General features: G+C 39.2%; 1 protein-coding gene across 1 annotated transcript in view; it reads left to right on the top strand.

Moving 5' to 3' along the window:
- Positions 1-19,006, top strand: part of wdtc1 (WD and tetratricopeptide repeats 1) — a 37,514-nt gene that overhangs the window by 17,213 nt on the left and 1,295 nt on the right. Inside the window, exons 7-15 of the mRNA XM_056475896.1 lie at positions 1,817-1,999; positions 3,585-3,679; positions 3,754-3,869; positions 3,949-4,024; positions 5,180-5,264; positions 7,005-7,178; positions 9,437-9,672; positions 12,188-12,356; positions 16,456-16,648. Of these exons, the coding sequence (XP_056331871.1) occupies positions 1,817-1,999; positions 3,585-3,679; positions 3,754-3,869; positions 3,949-4,024; positions 5,180-5,264; positions 7,005-7,178; positions 9,437-9,672; positions 12,188-12,356; positions 16,456-16,648 (1,327 nt within the window). The remainder of the gene's footprint in view (positions 1-1,816; positions 2,000-3,584; positions 3,680-3,753; positions 3,870-3,948; positions 4,025-5,179; positions 5,265-7,004; positions 7,179-9,436; positions 9,673-12,187; positions 12,357-16,455; positions 16,649-19,006) is intronic.

Genomic DNA, 19,006 nt, shown 5'->3' with positions numbered 1-19,006 from the left:
ATCAATTATGCGCGGCTTGAACGGCTGCATTTACATCAATAATAGCTAATTCTAAATAATAAGGCATTCAATTTTCTTCAAACGTTCAGTTGTGGTCTGAATACCTGTCTTTATACTACAGGGCTCGAAATTGCAATCAATTTGGTCGCATGAGTTCCCGAAATGTAATCTATGCGCCCTCATAATATATTTGGGAGCATTTGTGTGTCTGAATATAATGGTTGTAGTGCAATCTGATTTGATTTTCTCTATAAACTTGCTGAATCGCTCTACCCTGCTGCTGTATTGGTTCATATTAGCAGTCAGTCACTCAACGCTTCCCGCTGTCAGATAACAGGGAGCTTTTGTTACTGCAGGAAATGCAAACGGCTGAAGAGTGAAAAGTGCACAGGTTTGCAAACCTCACCTAAAGTTATAATAATAATAATAATGGCGCAGATGACAGCGATCATGACATGAGGTAAATGTTGATCCGCCAGCTGAGATCAATCAAGTGTTTTCGGAGAAGGTGCCTGAATCTTGATGCGTTGCATTCACCGCGTGTTCAGCGCAAATGTCCGCTAAATATAAAATCTAACACTGTACACATCATCGCCAAAGAAACTCACCTTTACTAAGTTTATACTGAAACTACGGCTCATAACAAAGAGCGGTATTGCGCTGGTGGTCATCATGAGAATCCTGCTCTGTCTGCTCATAAATTGGTGCGGCTGACTCGCCTGCTTTATTCCACCAACACAGAGAAATGAAGATCAGCTAATAACGAGACTGAGCATTTACAATGACCCAAACCAAAACTTTTAAAGAGTGATAGAAGTGAGGCTTTCTTTTGTCCGTTCTTCCTTGAGATGTATATTATTTTGCTATTGAAAGTAATACCATGATATTATACCGTCACCGTTCAAAAGATGAAAAATACCGTGATATTAATTTTAGGTCATATCGCCCACCTCTAGGTCACAGCGCTAGCAATACTGAAACACCAAGATAGTGAACTGCGGATTAATTCATTTTCTCGAAGCAAAGAGTCCCTGACCCAGCCACAGAGCGTTATCTGCAGCAGTTCTTGTTAACGAATGCATAAGGCCGTCCAAACTAATAAGACATTTGCAGACGACTTTTCTATTTTACATTAGGCTATTATGTGTGCATAAGCATATCTAGATATAGTAATAAACATACCGTATGTTTGAAAACTGTATTTTTTACTACTGCAAACTTATATGAGTGATAATATTTTATTAAATGTGGAGGGGGACCTTACAATATTTCCTGGGGAAAAGGGGGTCACAGGCAAAAAAAGGTTGGGAACCACTGCTGTAGAGACTTCGTCAGTACCCTTGCCCTGATCGGGCTCTGGTTCTCCACAGAGAGGCTGTCGGCATTCTTCCGCGTTGGTTTGCGTCGCTTGCTTTGTGATATCCGGTTTCACTCTGTGTCCTGGGGAAGAGTCTGCTACACATTTGGATCTCTTCCCGCATGCTAAAAATCATTCCCCCTCACTCCTCCTGATCCATGTGTCCTCCGTTCCCCCCACAGATCAACGTCCAGTTCGGTATTACATTTACAAGTGAAATGAAGTTGACCAGACAAAACTCAAAACTCAAATTGTGTGTTCATATTGTCAGCAATGAAATACAAGTCAAAGTAAATGTGGAAATCACTACTTTCTTTTATTTGTGTTTTCCATACTGTCCCAAATTTTTCTGATTTGGGGTTGTGTTTTTTTTTTTTGGTTGGTGTGTTTTAAATGTGTGTGTGTGTGTGTGTGTGTGTGTGTGTGTGTGTGTGTGTGTGTGTGTGTGTGTTTCTGCAGGCAGTATGATCTGAGAGAGAGCAGCAAGCGCTCTGATGTTCTGATCGATCTGACAGAGTTTTGTGGTCAGCTCGTGGAGGCCAAATGTCTGGCTGTAAACCCTCGAGACAACAATTACCTGGCGGTCGGAGCCAACGGACCCTTCGTGCGGCTCTACGACATCAGGATGATCCACAATCACAGGTCAGCATTATTAAAAGTCATATTAAAGTCCGTCTGAAATCAGAAATGATTTAAGGGTATTTTGTAAATGCGCAATCAGACATAAACTTTTTTATGAAACAATATGAGAGATATACAGTTAAAGTCAGAATTATTAACCCCCCTGAGTTATTAGCGCCCCTTGTTTAATTTTTTCCCCAATTTCTGTTTTACTGAGAGCAGATTATTTCAACACATTTCTAATCATAATAGTTTTAATAACTCATCTCTAATAACTGATTTATTTTCTCTTTGTCATGATGACAGTAAATAATATTACACTAGATATTCTTCAATACACTTCTATACAGCTTAAAGTGACATTTATAGGCTTAACTAGGTTAATTAGGTTAACTAGGCAGGTTAGGGTAATTAGGCAAGTTATTGTATAACAGTGGTTTTTTCTGTAGACTATTGAAAACTAATATAGCTTAAAGAGGCTAATAATATTGACCTTAAAATGGTGTTTAAACAATTAAAAACTGCTTTTATTCTAGCCGAAATAAAGCAAATAAGACTTTCTCCAGAAGAACAAATATTATCAGACATACTGTGAACATTTCCTGTATCTGTTAAACATCATTTGGGAAATAATTAAAAAAGAAAAATAATCAAAGGGGGGCGAATAATTCTGACTTCAACTGTATATTGTATCGCCACAAAAAATATTGAGCTCATGTCCATGTGTAGCTATGTGGAGCTGCTCCTGCTCTGTTGATGTCAGTTTGATGCTCCAGACACTATATTCTTCGGCACGCCCCTTTCACTGTTAGTTTGCTATGAGGAAATGATGTGCAGAAGAAAGCCCCGCCCCCTACTCAATATTCTGTTTCAGTTGGAAAAACATCAGCATACGGGAATTAAAAGTCTCAGCAACTTCCAGTTCAGGCGGACTTTCAAGGAATTAAAAAAAATGGTGATAAATATTGTTTAAGTCTTCATCAACTGGAACTGTAATTACATATTTCCAACTGAAACTGAATATTTGAGTAGAGGGCGGGGTTTTATTTTTGAGCTTCACCTCATCTTTTAAGCTGCGGTCACACTGGGCTTTTCCTCCCATAGACTTCCATTCATACGCACGCGAATGGGGCAGACCGGAAACGCAGGGTCATGCGTTAAGATTCGCAGTTCGCTGCGGTGCAAAGTTCAAGCTTGGTGAGCTCTGACCTGCGAATTTGCATCACTTGACTGCGTGAGACCAATCGAGGATCAAAACATGACCTCTCTGGACAGAATTTAAAGCATGGAGCAATCGCTCACTTTATTAATGTCTAATCATCTTGTTTAATCCCGCCCCTTTTCGCAGCGCCGCACGACAGAATTTCGCACACACAAAGCCCAATGTGACCATAGCTTTACTTGCAGAAAACGAATGGTCAGAGGGGCGTGGCTATGCATATTTCAGCCAATCAGAATCATCTGAGAAGGACAAACAGATGAGCAGATTTTGACTGGAAATTAGCAAAACAGACTGTTGTATCATTGGATTAACTTGTTGTTATTATTATTATTATTATTATTATTATTATTATTATTATTATTATTATTGTTAATTTTCTTCTAGGAAGTCTCTGAGTCAGAGTTCAACGGCCGGCGTTCACACATTTTGCGATAAGCGGAAGTCGATACCAGACGGCGCTGGACAGTATTATGTTGCAGGTTTGTTGTTAGTATTGTTTCGATGCTCATGAATGGAGTTTTAATATTTTACTGAAGTGTTTTTCTGTTTGCAGGTCATTTACCTGTGAAGCTTCCGGACTACAATAACAGATTACGAGTTCTGGTGGCGACTTATGTTACGTTCAGTCCTGACGGCACCGAGCTGCTGGTCAACATGGGTGGAGAACAGGTAAACTTGTCCTGGTGTCTTTCTGCTGATGTATTTAAGCAGAATTGAAGATGTTTTATAAGCTGCTTTTTGTTTACAGGTGTATTTATTCGATCTGACGTTCAAGCAGAGGCCGTACACTTTTCTGCTGCCCAAAAAGTGCCATTCGTCAACAGGTAAGCGGTCAGTGCAGTCATGTCAAAATTGATTTATTATTTATTAAAATTTTATGTAATGTTATTTATAATATTTTTTATTAAATGTTTTTTATTTAATATTTATAAACGTTTTACGTCGCACTTTATTTTGATGGTCTGTTTGTTGAATTTAAGTTACACTGCATCTACATGCCAACTAATTCTCATTAGATTATCAGTAGACTGTTAGGTTAGCGTTAGGGTTATGGTTCGTGTAAGTTGACATGTACTTGCAAACTTTCCTATAGTCAGTTAAATGTCTGTTGAATGTCAGTACAGACAGTCTACTAATACTCAAATGGACCATCAAAATAAAGTGCTACCACGTTTTATTTATTATATATATATTTAAAATGGAATATTTTATTTACATTTTAATATTTTATTTAATATTTATTAATCTTATGTTATATTTATTAATATATTTTTATTACATTTAAAAATATTTATCAACTTTGTATTTATTACTTTTTATTTATTAATACATATTAATATATTTATGTCATAATTGTTAAAAGTGTATTTTTGTGATGTTTATTATTATTATTTGGACTTGGCAAGTCTTATTTGGAAATAGACATGAATGTTTTAAGCGAAGAACTGGTATAAATCGACTAGAAATGTGATGATAAGGATGTTGCATATAGTACATTCACAAATATCATTTTGAATGTATATCATTCATTCATTCATTTTATTTTCGGCTTAGTCCCTTTATTAATCCGGGGTCGCCACAGCAGAATGAACCGCCAACTTATCCAGCATATATTTTGCACAGCGGATGCCCTTCCAGCCACTACCCATCTCTGGGAAACATCCATACACACTCACTCACACTCATACACTACAGACAATTTAGCTTTCCCAATTCACCTGTACCGCATGTCTTTGGACTGTGGGGGAAACCAGAGCACCCGGAGGAAACCCACACGAACGCAGGAAGAACATGCAAACTCCACATAGAAAGAACTGACCCAGCTGAGGCTTGCGACCTTCTTGCTGTGAGACGACAGCACTACCTACTGCACCACTGCGTCGCTCGAATGTATATCAATATGAATTATATCACCAGCCTTTATAGCTAAAAATATGAAGAAACCCTGATGTTGTGCTGATTTTATTCATGATCTGCAGACGTACAGAACGGGAAAACCACTAATGGTGTCTCCAATGGGATTCATCTGCCGGCCAGCCGACTTAAACTGGCCAAAGTCTCCAGGTAATGTTGATTTATGTGATCTATCGCTGTTCCCATCGTGTTTATATGTGGACCACAAAACCATCATAGGTCTTTTTTTAAAGTGAGATTTAGACATTACATGAAAGCTGAATGAATAAGCATTTAATTGATGTAATCTATGTGGTTTTGTTAATACACGACTCTTTGAAAGTCTGGAATCTTGAGTCTGAAAACAATCTTGAATAATGTTTTGTTTTCAGAAATAATGAGTCAAAATTAAGAGAGTTTTTCTTTAAAACAAGCTAAATAATCTCCATAATGGATTCATCTAAATAGCAGACTAAGCTAAATAATATTGTTTTTAGTTTTTAAAATATTACCTCACTGGCAGATTATTTAGCTTGTTTTAAAGGGCACCTATGGTAAAAAATCTACTTTTCAAGCTGTTTGGACAGACATATGTGCATGTATGGTGTATAGAGCGTCATATTGGGGTGATATAAACACACCCAGTGCTTTTTTTTTTCAATTTAACAACATAAAAAACGGTGGACCAATTGGAGCGGTTTTCAGATCGACCGCTACTTTACGTAGGAGAGCGGTCCCCCCGCCCACCAATATTGATTGACAGGCGCATCATCATATCCTCAGTTTGTTGATTCACGTCCGCCATTTTCAGCGTGAGTGGAAGCGATATCACTAAAGGAACAAGCTAGCTCTATTTTTAGATGCAAGGCTCATTGGGCTCAACACAAGATCAATATTCTCCACATTATCGCTCTAATCGGAATTATTGGTTGTATCTTTAGGTGGGTTTGCAAACATGTGTACTTCTCATTGAGTCTACCTTATACTTCAGCCGTTTGCATTTCTCGCGATCCCAGAAGCTCCCTGTGATCTTAACTAGCATGCGTTTTACAATTCTAAACATCGGTTTCTATCAGGGTACACTCAAGTCGACGGCTGGGCGCCGCGGACCGCTGCAGAAACCTATGTTTAGAATTCAAAAATGCGTGGCGCGACGATTAGGGACACTTCATGCTTCTGCCGCGCTACAGAGAGTGTCTGGTGTGCCGTGTCGCGGCTTCGAGCGGCGCATCCGGTGCCTCAGTCAAAGTTAATTCAGTGTGTGTGGTTATTAGTCTCTGTGTACAAGCTCGGCACTTGAAACTAGCACACAGTTGGCTGTAAAACTGTACAAAGACACAAATGATTTTGTACTCTCTGCTTGGTCTTTGTCCGAGCCGTACATGTACGACTGAATGGTGATCCTCTCCTGCTCCTTCTCTCAGTCTGCCTGTCAGACTCTGTTGCAAACGCAGAGCGGGTGAGCTCATGGCCCCGCCCCCTTGTTACGTTGGCGGGAAGCTGAAACTAATCTACATGTGAAGCAACACACCCCTAAATCAGCGAGCTGTGGACACGCCCCCAACATGACACTTTTTAACACATTATAATAAAACAATCTGAATTGTGTTTTAAACTGAACCTAAACTGGCACACTCAGAAGAACCAGAATATTAATATTAAATCATAAAAAAGAGGTAAACTATGTGCCCTTTAAGGAAGAATTATTGACTTATTTAAAACCTAAAAATTAAACCATTTTTGCTTGTCCAGAAATTGCTTGTTGATGTTAGAATTTGTAGATATTTGAACTAGAAACAAGACGAGAAATCTAAGAAAGGATTTTTTTGCAGTGTGGAATATCATGTTTCTGTGTATACATGATATATTTACAAACTAATTAATTCATGTAATTGTGTTTGCATTCTGCAGTGGCTCTGGCGATCTCCCTCTTCACCTAGAGAGGATAAAGCAGCAAGCGAACGATGCATTTGCGCGTCAGCAATGGACTCAAGCCATTCAGCTCTACAGTCTGGGCATCCATGAGGCCGGACCCAACGCCATGCTGTATGGGAACCGCGCCGCCGCTTACATGAAGCGGAAGTGGTGAGACCAGAATATTATACGGGCTGCATTTACACTGCAGATGCTAACATGCAATGGCGGGCGCTGACTGACATCTGTGATAATAAAAGAGAGCTCTTTTCTACAGACAATATATATGCAATTTGGAGGCGGGATGCGATCTTTACAAATGTTGAATTAATCTACAAGTAAAATAAAAATCATGGGTCACGTGCTTATTACCTCTAATTTATATGCATCATTGATTCCATCATGTTATTATATAATAAAACATTTTATTTAATTGATGTACAACTAATATATAGAATTTAAAAGCAATAAACCAACAGTATGAAATGGAGAAAATGATCCAATACAATGAGCAACAATACAAATATATGGTTATATACAGGGCTTTACATTAACACCCGCCAAATGCGGGTAGATTTCAGCGGTGGCGTGTAAGACAGACACTCCCACTAGCCACTTTGGCTGGTTGAAAATAATTTTCCCAGATAATAATTCTTAAAAGCAGGGTTCGACAATAAGGATGGTCCAATATGCATGCAAAGGTGATCTTAGTATTGAGAAGCAACACGACTGACAAAATTAATTGCGTTCTAATTGCTGGTGAATACCGAATGAAAGGATAATCACTCGCGCTAACAGCTGACGTGATGCGCACGACTCCCGTTTCCTTTCGTGAAGCAACTGTGTCTAGAAACACAATGGATGCGATCGGTTCTCTTTCAAATAGACTAGACAAAAGGTGATGAACATGCACCCACAGTCCTGCTGCTTTCAAGAGCTCCAGAGTTGACTTATTGTAAGCAGCACCAGTTACTTTTGCTTTAACCATTCTTTGAACAGATTATTTATGAGTCTAACATAACCTGTGTGTGTGATCATCCTTTCATTATCACACGGTATGTTTTTCACCTGCTTTCTTTTGCGTTAATATGGTTTAATTATCATTTTTTACAATAACATTGCTTTAATGGTAGATTAACTCCTCATTTATGTGTAGTTAACTGCTGATCTGGGACCTTTAGCCTGGACAGATTACTGTGCATATGTTTTGTTAAATAAAAAGTATAGTTTACACCTATATTTAGCTTGTTTTGACACATTTAACATGTGTGGCTAATAAATAATTCATTGTTTATGTTTGGTGTGGTCAGAGATACATTTAGTGAATCCTTCATTTTGAGCTCTGAAATGATGTGAAATAAAAACTAATTGTAATACTGTGAAAGCATGACCCATCTGCTCATGATTATTGAGCTCAAACACCACACACACAAAGTGAAATGAATGAGGAGGCATGTGGAGACAACACAAAATCTAAATCAAGTCATTTTAGCATGTCAAAGTCATATTTATGTGTATAAAATATGTTTTCCCAACAATATAATTGTGGCTAGTAAAATGGCGAGTGGCTAGTAATGTATGTAGTAATAAACTACTAGCCACAGTGGCTGGTGATCAAAAAAGTTAATGTCAAGCCCTGGTTATATATGGTTTTGTATTGACGGTTGGTGTGTGTGCATTGATGTCATGTAGGGCTCGGCATGATATTGTACAAATCAGACATTGCAACATTTTGATTCTGGCAATTATATATCGAGATATGAATACAACATCAGCAGATGGCTTAAATGGCTCTATTCGGAGAGAATTGGAATATGCATGTAAATTGTTTATTATATTTTAAGTGTAGATAATTACAAGAGAGCAAAGATAAAAGTGAATTTTGAAAAAGTGGGAAAAAACAGTGCTTTATGGATTTCTGTGGAGTAAAACCTTATTCAGGTACAGAATTTTAATAATCAAATGCCAAATCAAAATAATAAATACAAAAAATACAAAATTTCTTGTGTCTGAATGCTTTACACACGCTTGAAATAGTCAATCACGGGCCTTAAAAGCACATCAAATGGTAAACTTCAGCTAAAGAACAAAATCCTAAATCCAAGGCACTTGAAAAGTAAGTGAAAAAATTAAAAAGCCTTCAATAACATGGCTATTCCGTATATAATTATATATTATTAATAAAAAAACAAACAAGACAACTTTTTTTTAATAATAGCCATAGAATTGTTTCACTTTTCTAGTACCTTAAACTTAGGATTTTTTTGTTATTCTTTATGAATCACTTATCCAAAGAGAACCAACACATTAGTTCTGCCAGAAGCACTTTGATTTTGTGTTTAGATAAACTTCCACTCTTTAGATTTGATTTGGCTGTAATGTGTTGCCTAATAACCAGTAATGTGTGTGTGTGTGTGTGTGTCTGGCAGGGATGGAGATCACTATGACGCGCTGCGGGACTGTCTGAAGGCCTTGTCTCTGAACCCGGGCCACCTGAAGGCTCATTTCCGTTTAGCACGCTGCCTCTTTGAGCTGAAGTACGTGGCCGAGGCTCTGGAGTGTCTCAATGACTTCAAGGGCAAGTTCCCTGAGCAGGCGCACAGCAGCGCTTGTGACGCCCTCGACAAAGACATCAAGGCGGCGCTCTTCTCCAAAACAGACGCCTGTAGGTGCAGCTCAGGCCCACTGGAAATGCGTGTCTTGGCCTACATTTTTGCGTAACGTAAAATACATTGTTCAAGGTCTGTTTTGTCGCACATTTCAGATGACGAATCCACTAGAGGGCGCTGTCTACTGTTACTTGGGGTACATTTTGATATATGTTTCAGATAGTAAATCCACTTTAGGGTGCTGGCTACATTTTAGGCAAATTTAAAATGTGTATTTAAGGGCAGTGGTTCCCAACCTTTTTTTTGCCTGGGACCCCCTTTTTCCCCAGGAAATATTATAAGGCCCCCCTCCACATTTAATGATATTATCGCTCATATAAGTTAGCAGTAATGATCACAAAAAAATGTTGTTTTCAAACAAACGGTATGTTTATTACCATATCTGGATATGTTTATGCACAAATAATAGCCTAATGTTTTCCAGAGATGGGTTGCAGCTGGAAGGAGAAAAGTTTCATGGGTTTTATATGCGACCATCAACCCGTTTTCTCAGAGGATGACAAACTGACAAAACATTGCTGTCACCCTGATACAAGCCTTTTCTATGGCGAAAAGTCAGATCACTGCAGTGTTTGGGTGTTCTGGGTTTGTCTGAGAAAACTGAAAATTAGTCTTACCGAAATGTGAATATTCCCTACAAGCTGAAGCTGATCGCTCAATTCTTGTCACATGACTCGCGGTGCGCTCGCGTTGCGGCCCGGGGTTCATTGGTGCGACCCCGTCACCCCACTCTAGAAATACCCAATATGCCGCGGTCATTTGCAATCTCCATCAGTTGATCTTCTTGCACAGACATGGTGGATTCGCCTGATTTGTTGACAAGTGGGTTGCTAATCTATTCTTTGGCAGTTCGCGGGTCCTTCACTTGGCTTTTATTCCCCCTAGCAAAGAAACTTTCTAAAGATGCCTGTTTCTTACTTATTTTGCTGCTTGTGGGTTAAATTTTGGTGCTCAAATGACCAAGACATACGCAAGAGAATATGGTCATTTTTCAAAATAAAAGACTTTTCAAAATAAAAGATCGTTCAGACTCAGAAATAATTAAGGATTTCGTGTGCAGCTTGGTACTAATTGATCCACAGACTGGTGGTTGAGGACCACTGAGCTAGGGGATAAAATTAACTAAAGCAACATGATCATTCTAATTGTCCACTGCTAAGAATTTTTTTTAAATATGACATGACCCCCCACAAAGCTCGCTGAGGCCCCCTTGTGGGCCTCGACCCCCCCTGTTGGGAACTGCGGTCTTAGGGTACGTTTTGTTATACTTTTGAAATGACAAATCCACTAGAGGGCGATGTGTAAGTTTTTGTGAATCTGAATTATGTTACTTGGGGTATGTTTTATATTTTTCAGATGACATCCACTAGAGGGTGCTGTTTTTTTCAAATACATTACTTGCGGTACATTTTATGTTTCAGATGACAAATCCTAAGTGTTTGTGAATCTGAAATGCAATACTTGGAGTACGTTATGTATGTTTCAGATGACAAATCCACTAGAGGGCGCTGTCTACATTTTTCCAAATCTGAAATACAATACTTGGGGTACATTTTGTACAATTTAGTTGACAAATCCACTGGAGGGCTCGGTCTACATTTTTCGGAATCTGATATGTTATTTAAGTACGTTTTCTTACACGTTTCAAATGAAAACTCCACTAGAGGGTGCTGTTTACATTTGTGTAAATCGGACATATGTACTAAGTATATATTCATTCATTCATTCATTTTCTTTTTGGCTTAGTCACCGGGGTCACCACAGCGGAATGAACTGCCAACTTATCCAGCATATGTTTAATGCAGCGGATGCCCTTCCAGCTGCAACCCATCTCTGGGAAACTAAGTATACATACTATTGTAAATTTCAGAGACATGTTCTTGTACACGTCCACTAGAAGGCAGCGTTTGTCATACAGTTCAGCTAGCGAACCACTGACCTCAACCCTTCACTAAACCCAACCAATAGTGTTTACAAAAGTAAACATGAGGGGATAAAAGAGCCCTGCACTAGCATTTTCTAGATTTTACAGTGCTTTTACCTCTTTTGTGGAAGCGTGCTTCACCGGACTCGAACAACGCAGTAAAAACTAATCTAAGATAAAACTGACCACGTCATAAAAGTAGTCCATATGGAGATGGATAAGTGACGCAAACATGTTCATTACAAATCACAGACAACGTTAAGTTCGTTTGTGGTGTTTAAATGGTATTGTTCAAAGAACTGCATGAGTGTAATCCTTTATCCTTTAATAATATGTCCCTGTAAATATCATTAATATAAATAAGAACAAACGTTGTTGTCACACTGCCCTCTAGTGTTCATTTTAGCTACAAACTACAGTCAACCGTATCTTTACATACATTTTTGCGGTTTCAAAAACATGTAGGCTGAAGCATGTATTTCTAATGAGCCTGAATCACGTAGGTTCTTGTCTTGAATCTTCGATTATCGTGTTATTATTTTGGAATAATCTGAACTCTGTGGGTATTTTTCATGCATCTTATCTAGCGGACGACAAGAAGGGGAACAGTTCGATCCGCTTCCATAATTTCAGCCGGAAGGAGTCGATCCCGGAGGATGAGATCGTCCTCAGAGAGAGAAGCTTCGACTATAAGCATCGCTACTGCGGACACTGCAATACCACCACTGACATTAAGGAGGCAAACTTCTTTGGAAGGTCAGTTTACAGACACATTAGACACATCCATACTGTAAAAAAAACATGTGTGTAGTGTCCATGACAGCCCATCACTTCTGGGTAACCAAAAATGGGCAAAGAGGCGGGGTGTGGGCGGAGCTAGATTTGGCATTTTCCCTAAATCAGTTTTCTTTAAGGAAAAATGCTCAACTCTTCATTAAGCATGACTTGTTTGTGTTCTGACCACATGTGCTTGGTTTTATACTCAGTAATGTGTATTTACTAGGGATTAGTATTTAGTCGAGATTAAATCGCGATAAGATTTCTTGTCAAGGTCAAAAGTTAGTGAGTTAAGATGTTATCATGATGGAGCGTGAAGCTGAAATTAGCATTGAAGACTGGAAGCAGGATTGAATTTGAACCGTAAATCAAGTGCTTTGCACACACCTAGTAAGGCTGACCTCTGTGTTGCACATGTCACTTGGTTAGGTGGGCGGACAGGCATGACGTAACCGCTTTTTTTCTCACCGGAGTTCAAAAGCTGCTGCGTCATTCATGTCAAAGCAGAGACCGCAACTGTAACTGCAGCCAGACAAATTAACCATGGACTTTTACCACGCAATTGAATGTCACTGTAGATGTGCTGAAAGTCGCATTATTGAAGTGCAGTACAGATATGTAGACACTGCAATCAAACTATTACCATCGTGTAGGACTTATAGCCACATTTTGCGACAGGACAGTCCACACAGCTGTTTGACACTTCTCTGTACTTACACACATCTCTAAGCGCACACACATACTGAACTGCTGGAGACTCAACACACCCGCCTTCATCATTACCAAACACATTTATGCTGTACGGAAAAGCAGATGTTTTCTTTTCATGGTTCAAGTGACTAAAAAAAGCGTTTATATTGTCATGTAGCACAAGAATTTAAGCATGTTCACGAGAGCGAAAGAGAGCGCAACATCCGCCACGTAACCAAAATAAAATAATGTAATGTCCATGGCGTGATTTATGCATGTGATGTATGCAACAGTATTAAGATACCTACTGCTTTATAAAGGCCTAGATTAAAAGATGGTCAAAGGGGAACTTTTCTGTCCTGAACTATAGCAAAACAACTTGTCAAAAAGAAAATGTAACCATGCGAACAGAATAAATACAGGAATGGAGAAAAAGAGCGCTTTTTATTTTCAGCTGTCAGTTAGCTTTTTTTTTTTTTTTTCTTCCTGGTTATTGCACATTTTGCCGTGTGCTGTGTAAATGCAGACAATCGGCATACCTGCCAACATTTGTCGGATACTGTCACAAAATCCAAATGGACCTACAAGATTTGCAATGTAAATACTCTGCAATTTTATAGGGGAAAAGCCAGTCAGTAGTTTGCTATTTTCCATTTGTATATTAACAAATATTTTGCAGTGTTTGCATGTTCATTGCATAGAATTCAATATAGACTAATATAAAACTATTGCATACATAAAATTATGGGAATAATTATGGAAATTGCATATATAAAATATGGATGTAAATCCATTACAAGTTGATAAAAAACACCTAAATTGTTTTGCATTTTGTGTTATTTATTTATTTATTTATTATTATTTTTAATAAAAATCTATTTTCTATTTATATATTAGCAAAAACTTTGAATTCTGAGACTATTACATTGATATGTTTCATCAGTAAGGATTTCTTTAAAATAGTGTAAAAATCTCGTCTCGTCTTGTACTCGTGGACCCAATCTCGTGTCTCATCTCGTCTCATGGAGTAGGCGTCTCGTCACACCCCTGGTATTTACCATGTTTGGTCATGTAAAAACACAGTTTTGAGTTATTGTTAACTCTATCACTTCCAAATACTACTAATATAGCATTGTATGAGCATATTTCAGATAACTGCTCCATATGTACTACAGCAGGGGTGTCAAACTCAGTTCATGGAGTGCTGCAGCCCTGCACAGTTTAGTTCCAACCCAACTCCAATACACTTACCTGTAGGTTTCAAACAAGCTTGAAGGGCTCGATTAGTTTGATCAGGTGTGTTTAATTAGGGTTGGAACTAAACTGTGCAGAGCTGCAGCCCTCCAGGAACTGAGTTTGACACCTGTGCCCTATAGTTAATCAATCTTTCAGATTCTGGAGTGCAGTAAAGTTCTAAATAAAATTATAAATCATAAATAGATGTGTAAATTAAATGAATACATTTTTGAAATATATTGTAACATGAATGTCTATGGGAATATGCGCTGTTTTGGTGCCAGCCTTCCAATGGCCTGTTGACGAATTGCTGTTTTACTTCCTTGAGTGTTCAGTATATCGAGTTTTCCTCTTGGTCAGAATTTTACATTATAGAAATTCTGAAAACTCTATTATAAAATGTTTGTTTGAACTGTTCTTTATTCAGCTTAATTTCACCTCATGTAATCTCATGCATTTCTTTTAGTTTTTTTGTAACAGGATACTTTCTATTAAATGTATTGCTTCCATAATTTCATTCTATAAACAAATCTGAAGTAAAACAAGTTGAAGAAGACATAATTATTCACCCTGCTGTAATTGTTTTTCAAGTGATGTTGAACAGAGCAGACCTTTTCACAGTATTTCCTATTATATTATTCTTCTGGAGAAAGTTTGTATTCTTTTAGTTTGGCTGGAATCAAACCAATATTGTAAAAATGGATTTTCCTACCACTGCTATGCTGATGATACCCAGCTATACCTCTCTTTTCACCCTGATGATCCCTCGGTTCCAGCTCGCATTTCAGCCTGCCTGTCAGACATTTCACACTGGATGAAAGATCATCATCTCCAGCTTAACCTCACGAAAACGGAAATGCTTGAAGTTTCTGCCAACCCGACTCTTCACCATAACTTTTCAATCCAGATGGATGGAGCAACCATCACTGCATCCAAAATGGTAAAAAGCCTTGGAGTTACGATTGATGACCAACTGAACTTCTCTGAGCACATTTCTAGAACTGCTCTATCTTGCAGATTCGCACTCTACAACATCAGAAAGGTCCGACCCTTCCTATCTGAACATACAGCTCAACTCATTGTTCAAGCTCTTGTTCTCTCCAAACTGGACTATTGCAACTCTCTACTAGCCGGGCTTCCAGCTAGTTCTATCAAACCTCTTCAGCTGCTTCAGAACGCAGCAGCACGAGTGGTCTTTGATGAACCCAAAAGAGCACATGTCACTCCGCTACTCACCCGTTTGCACTGGCTGCCAGTTGCTGCTCGCATCAAATTCAAAGCTCTGATGTTTGCTTACAAAGCGACCTCTGGCTTTGCTCCTTCGTATCTGCTCTCACTTCTGCAGATATATGTGCCCTCCAGAAACTTGCGTTCTGTGAATGAACGTCGCCTCGTGGTTCCATCCCAAAGAGGGAAGAAATCACTTTCCCGAACTCTCACATTCAATCTGCCCAGTTGGTGGAATGAACTCCCTAACTACATCAGAACAGCAGAGTCACTTGCTGTCTTCAAGAAACGACTAAAAACGCAACTGCTTAGTCTCCACTTTCCTTCCTAATCTGTAACTGCCTCTCTGGCTATACCACTAACTGTACTCTCTCTCTCTCTCTCTCTCTCTCTCTCTCTCTCTCTCTCTCTCTCAAAAAAAAAACTTACTAATGCTTTGCTTCTTAGACTTTACACACCTGTAACTTGTCTATACCACTTGTTCACTGCTGCTCTTATAGTTGTGTAAATTGCTTCCTTGTCCTCATTTGTAAGTCGCTTTGGATAAAAGCGTCTGCTAAATGACTAAATGTAAATGTAAAAAAGGGCTGTCGATACTATTAGGCCCCTTAGGAAAAAAAAATTCAATTAGCTACTGGACAAACCACTGTTATCCAATGACTTGCCAAATTAATAGTGCTGTCAAACGATTAATCAGGATTAATTGCATCCAAATTTACAAAAATATATTTGCGTGTACTTTGCATATTTTTGTCTATATACATGTATGCATGAATGTAGTCTATAAAATATTTGTTATATTTATATATGCACCTATTTCCAAACCTTTGCAGCGTTTATTAATGTTGTTTGGTTTAAATCATGTTATAAATTCAAAGGAATTAAATTTTCCAGTTTTATCTGCTGGTTTAACGTCTCTCTGCAGTAAAGGCCAGTACATTGTAAGCGGTTCAGACGACGGCTCGTTTTTCATCTGGGAGAAAGAGACGACGAATCTGGTGCGGATCTTACAAGGAGACGAGTCTATAGTGAACTGCCTGCAGCCGCACCCTGGACACTGTTTTCTGGCCACCAGCGGCATCGACCCCGTGGTGCGGCTCTGGAGCCCCAGACCTGAGGTACACACTACTTAAAGAGGAGCTATTGTGCAAAAATCACAGTTGTGTGTCAGCAGTGTGTGAATATGTCCAGCCTTGATTAAAAACAGTCTGCAGGAACACTTTGATTGACATTCTCCCTTTGTACGTGTCATCAGAGGGGGAAAGCCCCGCCCACTAGTGCCCATCTCTCCATCTCATTAGCATAAACAGCAGCCCTGAGTGAGAAGCAGCTGAAGTATTTGAGCTGCTGAAGATAATGTCAGCATAGACTAAGAGGATTATAGATGTGGAGTTTTAGATGAACAGAGACAGGAGCGACATAGACTGACAGAAGCATGAAGCACACATGCACACCTGACTCACACTGTAACAACCCCGTAACTGACTCTATTAATGCTAGTGCTGTTTTATGTCTGGGCTATGCTGACGCACTGGTGTTTGTAGCTCCGCCCTCTTCTGAAAAATAGCACAATCTCATTTGCATTTAAAGCGACAGTCACCAAAACACCACATCCAGGATCACGGCCTAAAAGTATCAGTTTCAGAGAGCTAGAGAACATTATTACTATTTTGAGCTGAAACTTTCCTACACACTCTAGAGACATAGACTTCTTTTTATACATTAATGCACGTCAATGCAAAAACGCATATAGACATCCTGGGGCGCGATTTGCTCTTATGAGGCGGCGCGAAGGATGCAATTCACGTGAATGAAGATGCATGAGTAACGTGCAGATCGCTTGAGTTGGAAAATCTGACCTTCAACAAATATTCGCACTACGTTAACTAATCATGAGCTTACTCTTGTAGGGGTGTGGTTATGACATAATGCCTGTTGTTGGTGTCCCGGACAACAGCTCATCAAACTGGGCTCAGCTCAGTCTGAAGCGCAGCTGAAAGCTCCATCATCCAGGTACAGATTCTGGAAGAGTTGATGAACTCACAGAGCTGGCTGCACCTCTGAAATCAGGATCTAGTTGACGGCTGTAAAGCACAGCTTCACTCTCAATAAAATCCTTGTTGGCCATGTAGCAATGAAACTTAAAAGATTTTAACTTGGGCCAAATCACCATACTGTAGATCTGTGTCTGTGGGATAGCAGCGTAATTAATATAAGTGAGATCCGAGCAGGTAGGGGTTAAAGTCCCTGGCGTCTGGCTGAGATCAATACCTTTTTTTATATTTGGCTAGCTAAAGCGATTTACTCCTGGGAGGGGTAGAAATCAGGGGCCGTGGGGTTACTTCTTGAACTTGAAATTGTAAATATTAACTGTTCGGCCTTAGGTGAAAAATTTAATCTGTTGGAGACGTCCAATAGATTAATAGGTACTGAAAAGGGGGGCGGTGATGACCAGAATGGGGAAGTCCCAGAGTAAAGTGAGAAAATATGATACACCAGTGTTTTAGCAGTTAAAAGACTTAACTTGGGCAAAATCACCATACTGGTAGATCTGTTTCTGTGGTATAGCAGCATATTTACAATAAGTGAGATCCGAGGCGTGACTCGCCACAGATAATTTTTTGCAGAGGGGTTAAAGTTCTTTGTGTCTGTCTGAGATCAATATCTTTTTATTACATTCGGCTAGCTAGAGCGATTTACTCCTGGGAGTGGGTGGAAATCAGGGGCCGTGCGATTTAGTTCCAGCAGGAAGTTAAAATTGGGGGGCACGTAATTAGAGCTGTAAAACTTAACTTTTCGACATTAGGTGAAAAATCTAATCTGTTGGAGACGTCCAATAGATTAATAGGTACCGAAAAAAAAAAAAGGGGGGGGGGGGGTGATGACCAGAATGGGGAAGTCCAAGAGTAAAGTGAGAAAATATGATACGCCGGTGTTTTAGCAGTTAAAAGACTTAACTTGGGCCAAATCACCATACTGGTAGATCTGTTTCTGTGGTATAGCAGCATATTTACAATAAGTGAGATCCGAGGCGTGACTCGCCACAGATAATTTTTTGCAGAGGGGTTAAAGTTCTTTGTGTCTGTCTGAGATCAATATCTTTTTATTACATTCGGCTAGCTAGAGCGATTTACTCCTGGGAGTGGGTGGAAATCAGGGGCCGTGCGATTTAGTTCCAGCAGGAAGTTAAAATTGGGGGGGACGTAATTAGAGCTGTAAAACTTAACTTTTCGACATTAGGTGAAAAATCTAATCTGTTGGAGACGTCCAATAGATTAATAGGTACCGAAAAAAAAAGGGGGGGGGGGTGATGACCAGAATGGGGAAGTCCAAGAGTAAAGTGAGAAAATATGATACGCCGGTGTTTTAGCAGTTAAAAGACTTAACTTGGGCCAAATCACCATACTGGTAGATCTGTCTCTGCGGTATAGCAGTGTATTTACAGTAAGTAATGATCGGTGATGACCAAAATGGGG

The sequence above is a fragment of the Danio aesculapii genome, chromosome 16, assembly GCF_903798145.1.
Source record: "Danio aesculapii chromosome 16, fDanAes4.1, whole genome shotgun sequence".
Lineage (NCBI taxonomy): Eukaryota > Metazoa > Chordata > Actinopteri > Cypriniformes > Danionidae > Danio > Danio aesculapii.
This window is presented reverse-complemented; position numbering and strand designations above follow the sequence as displayed.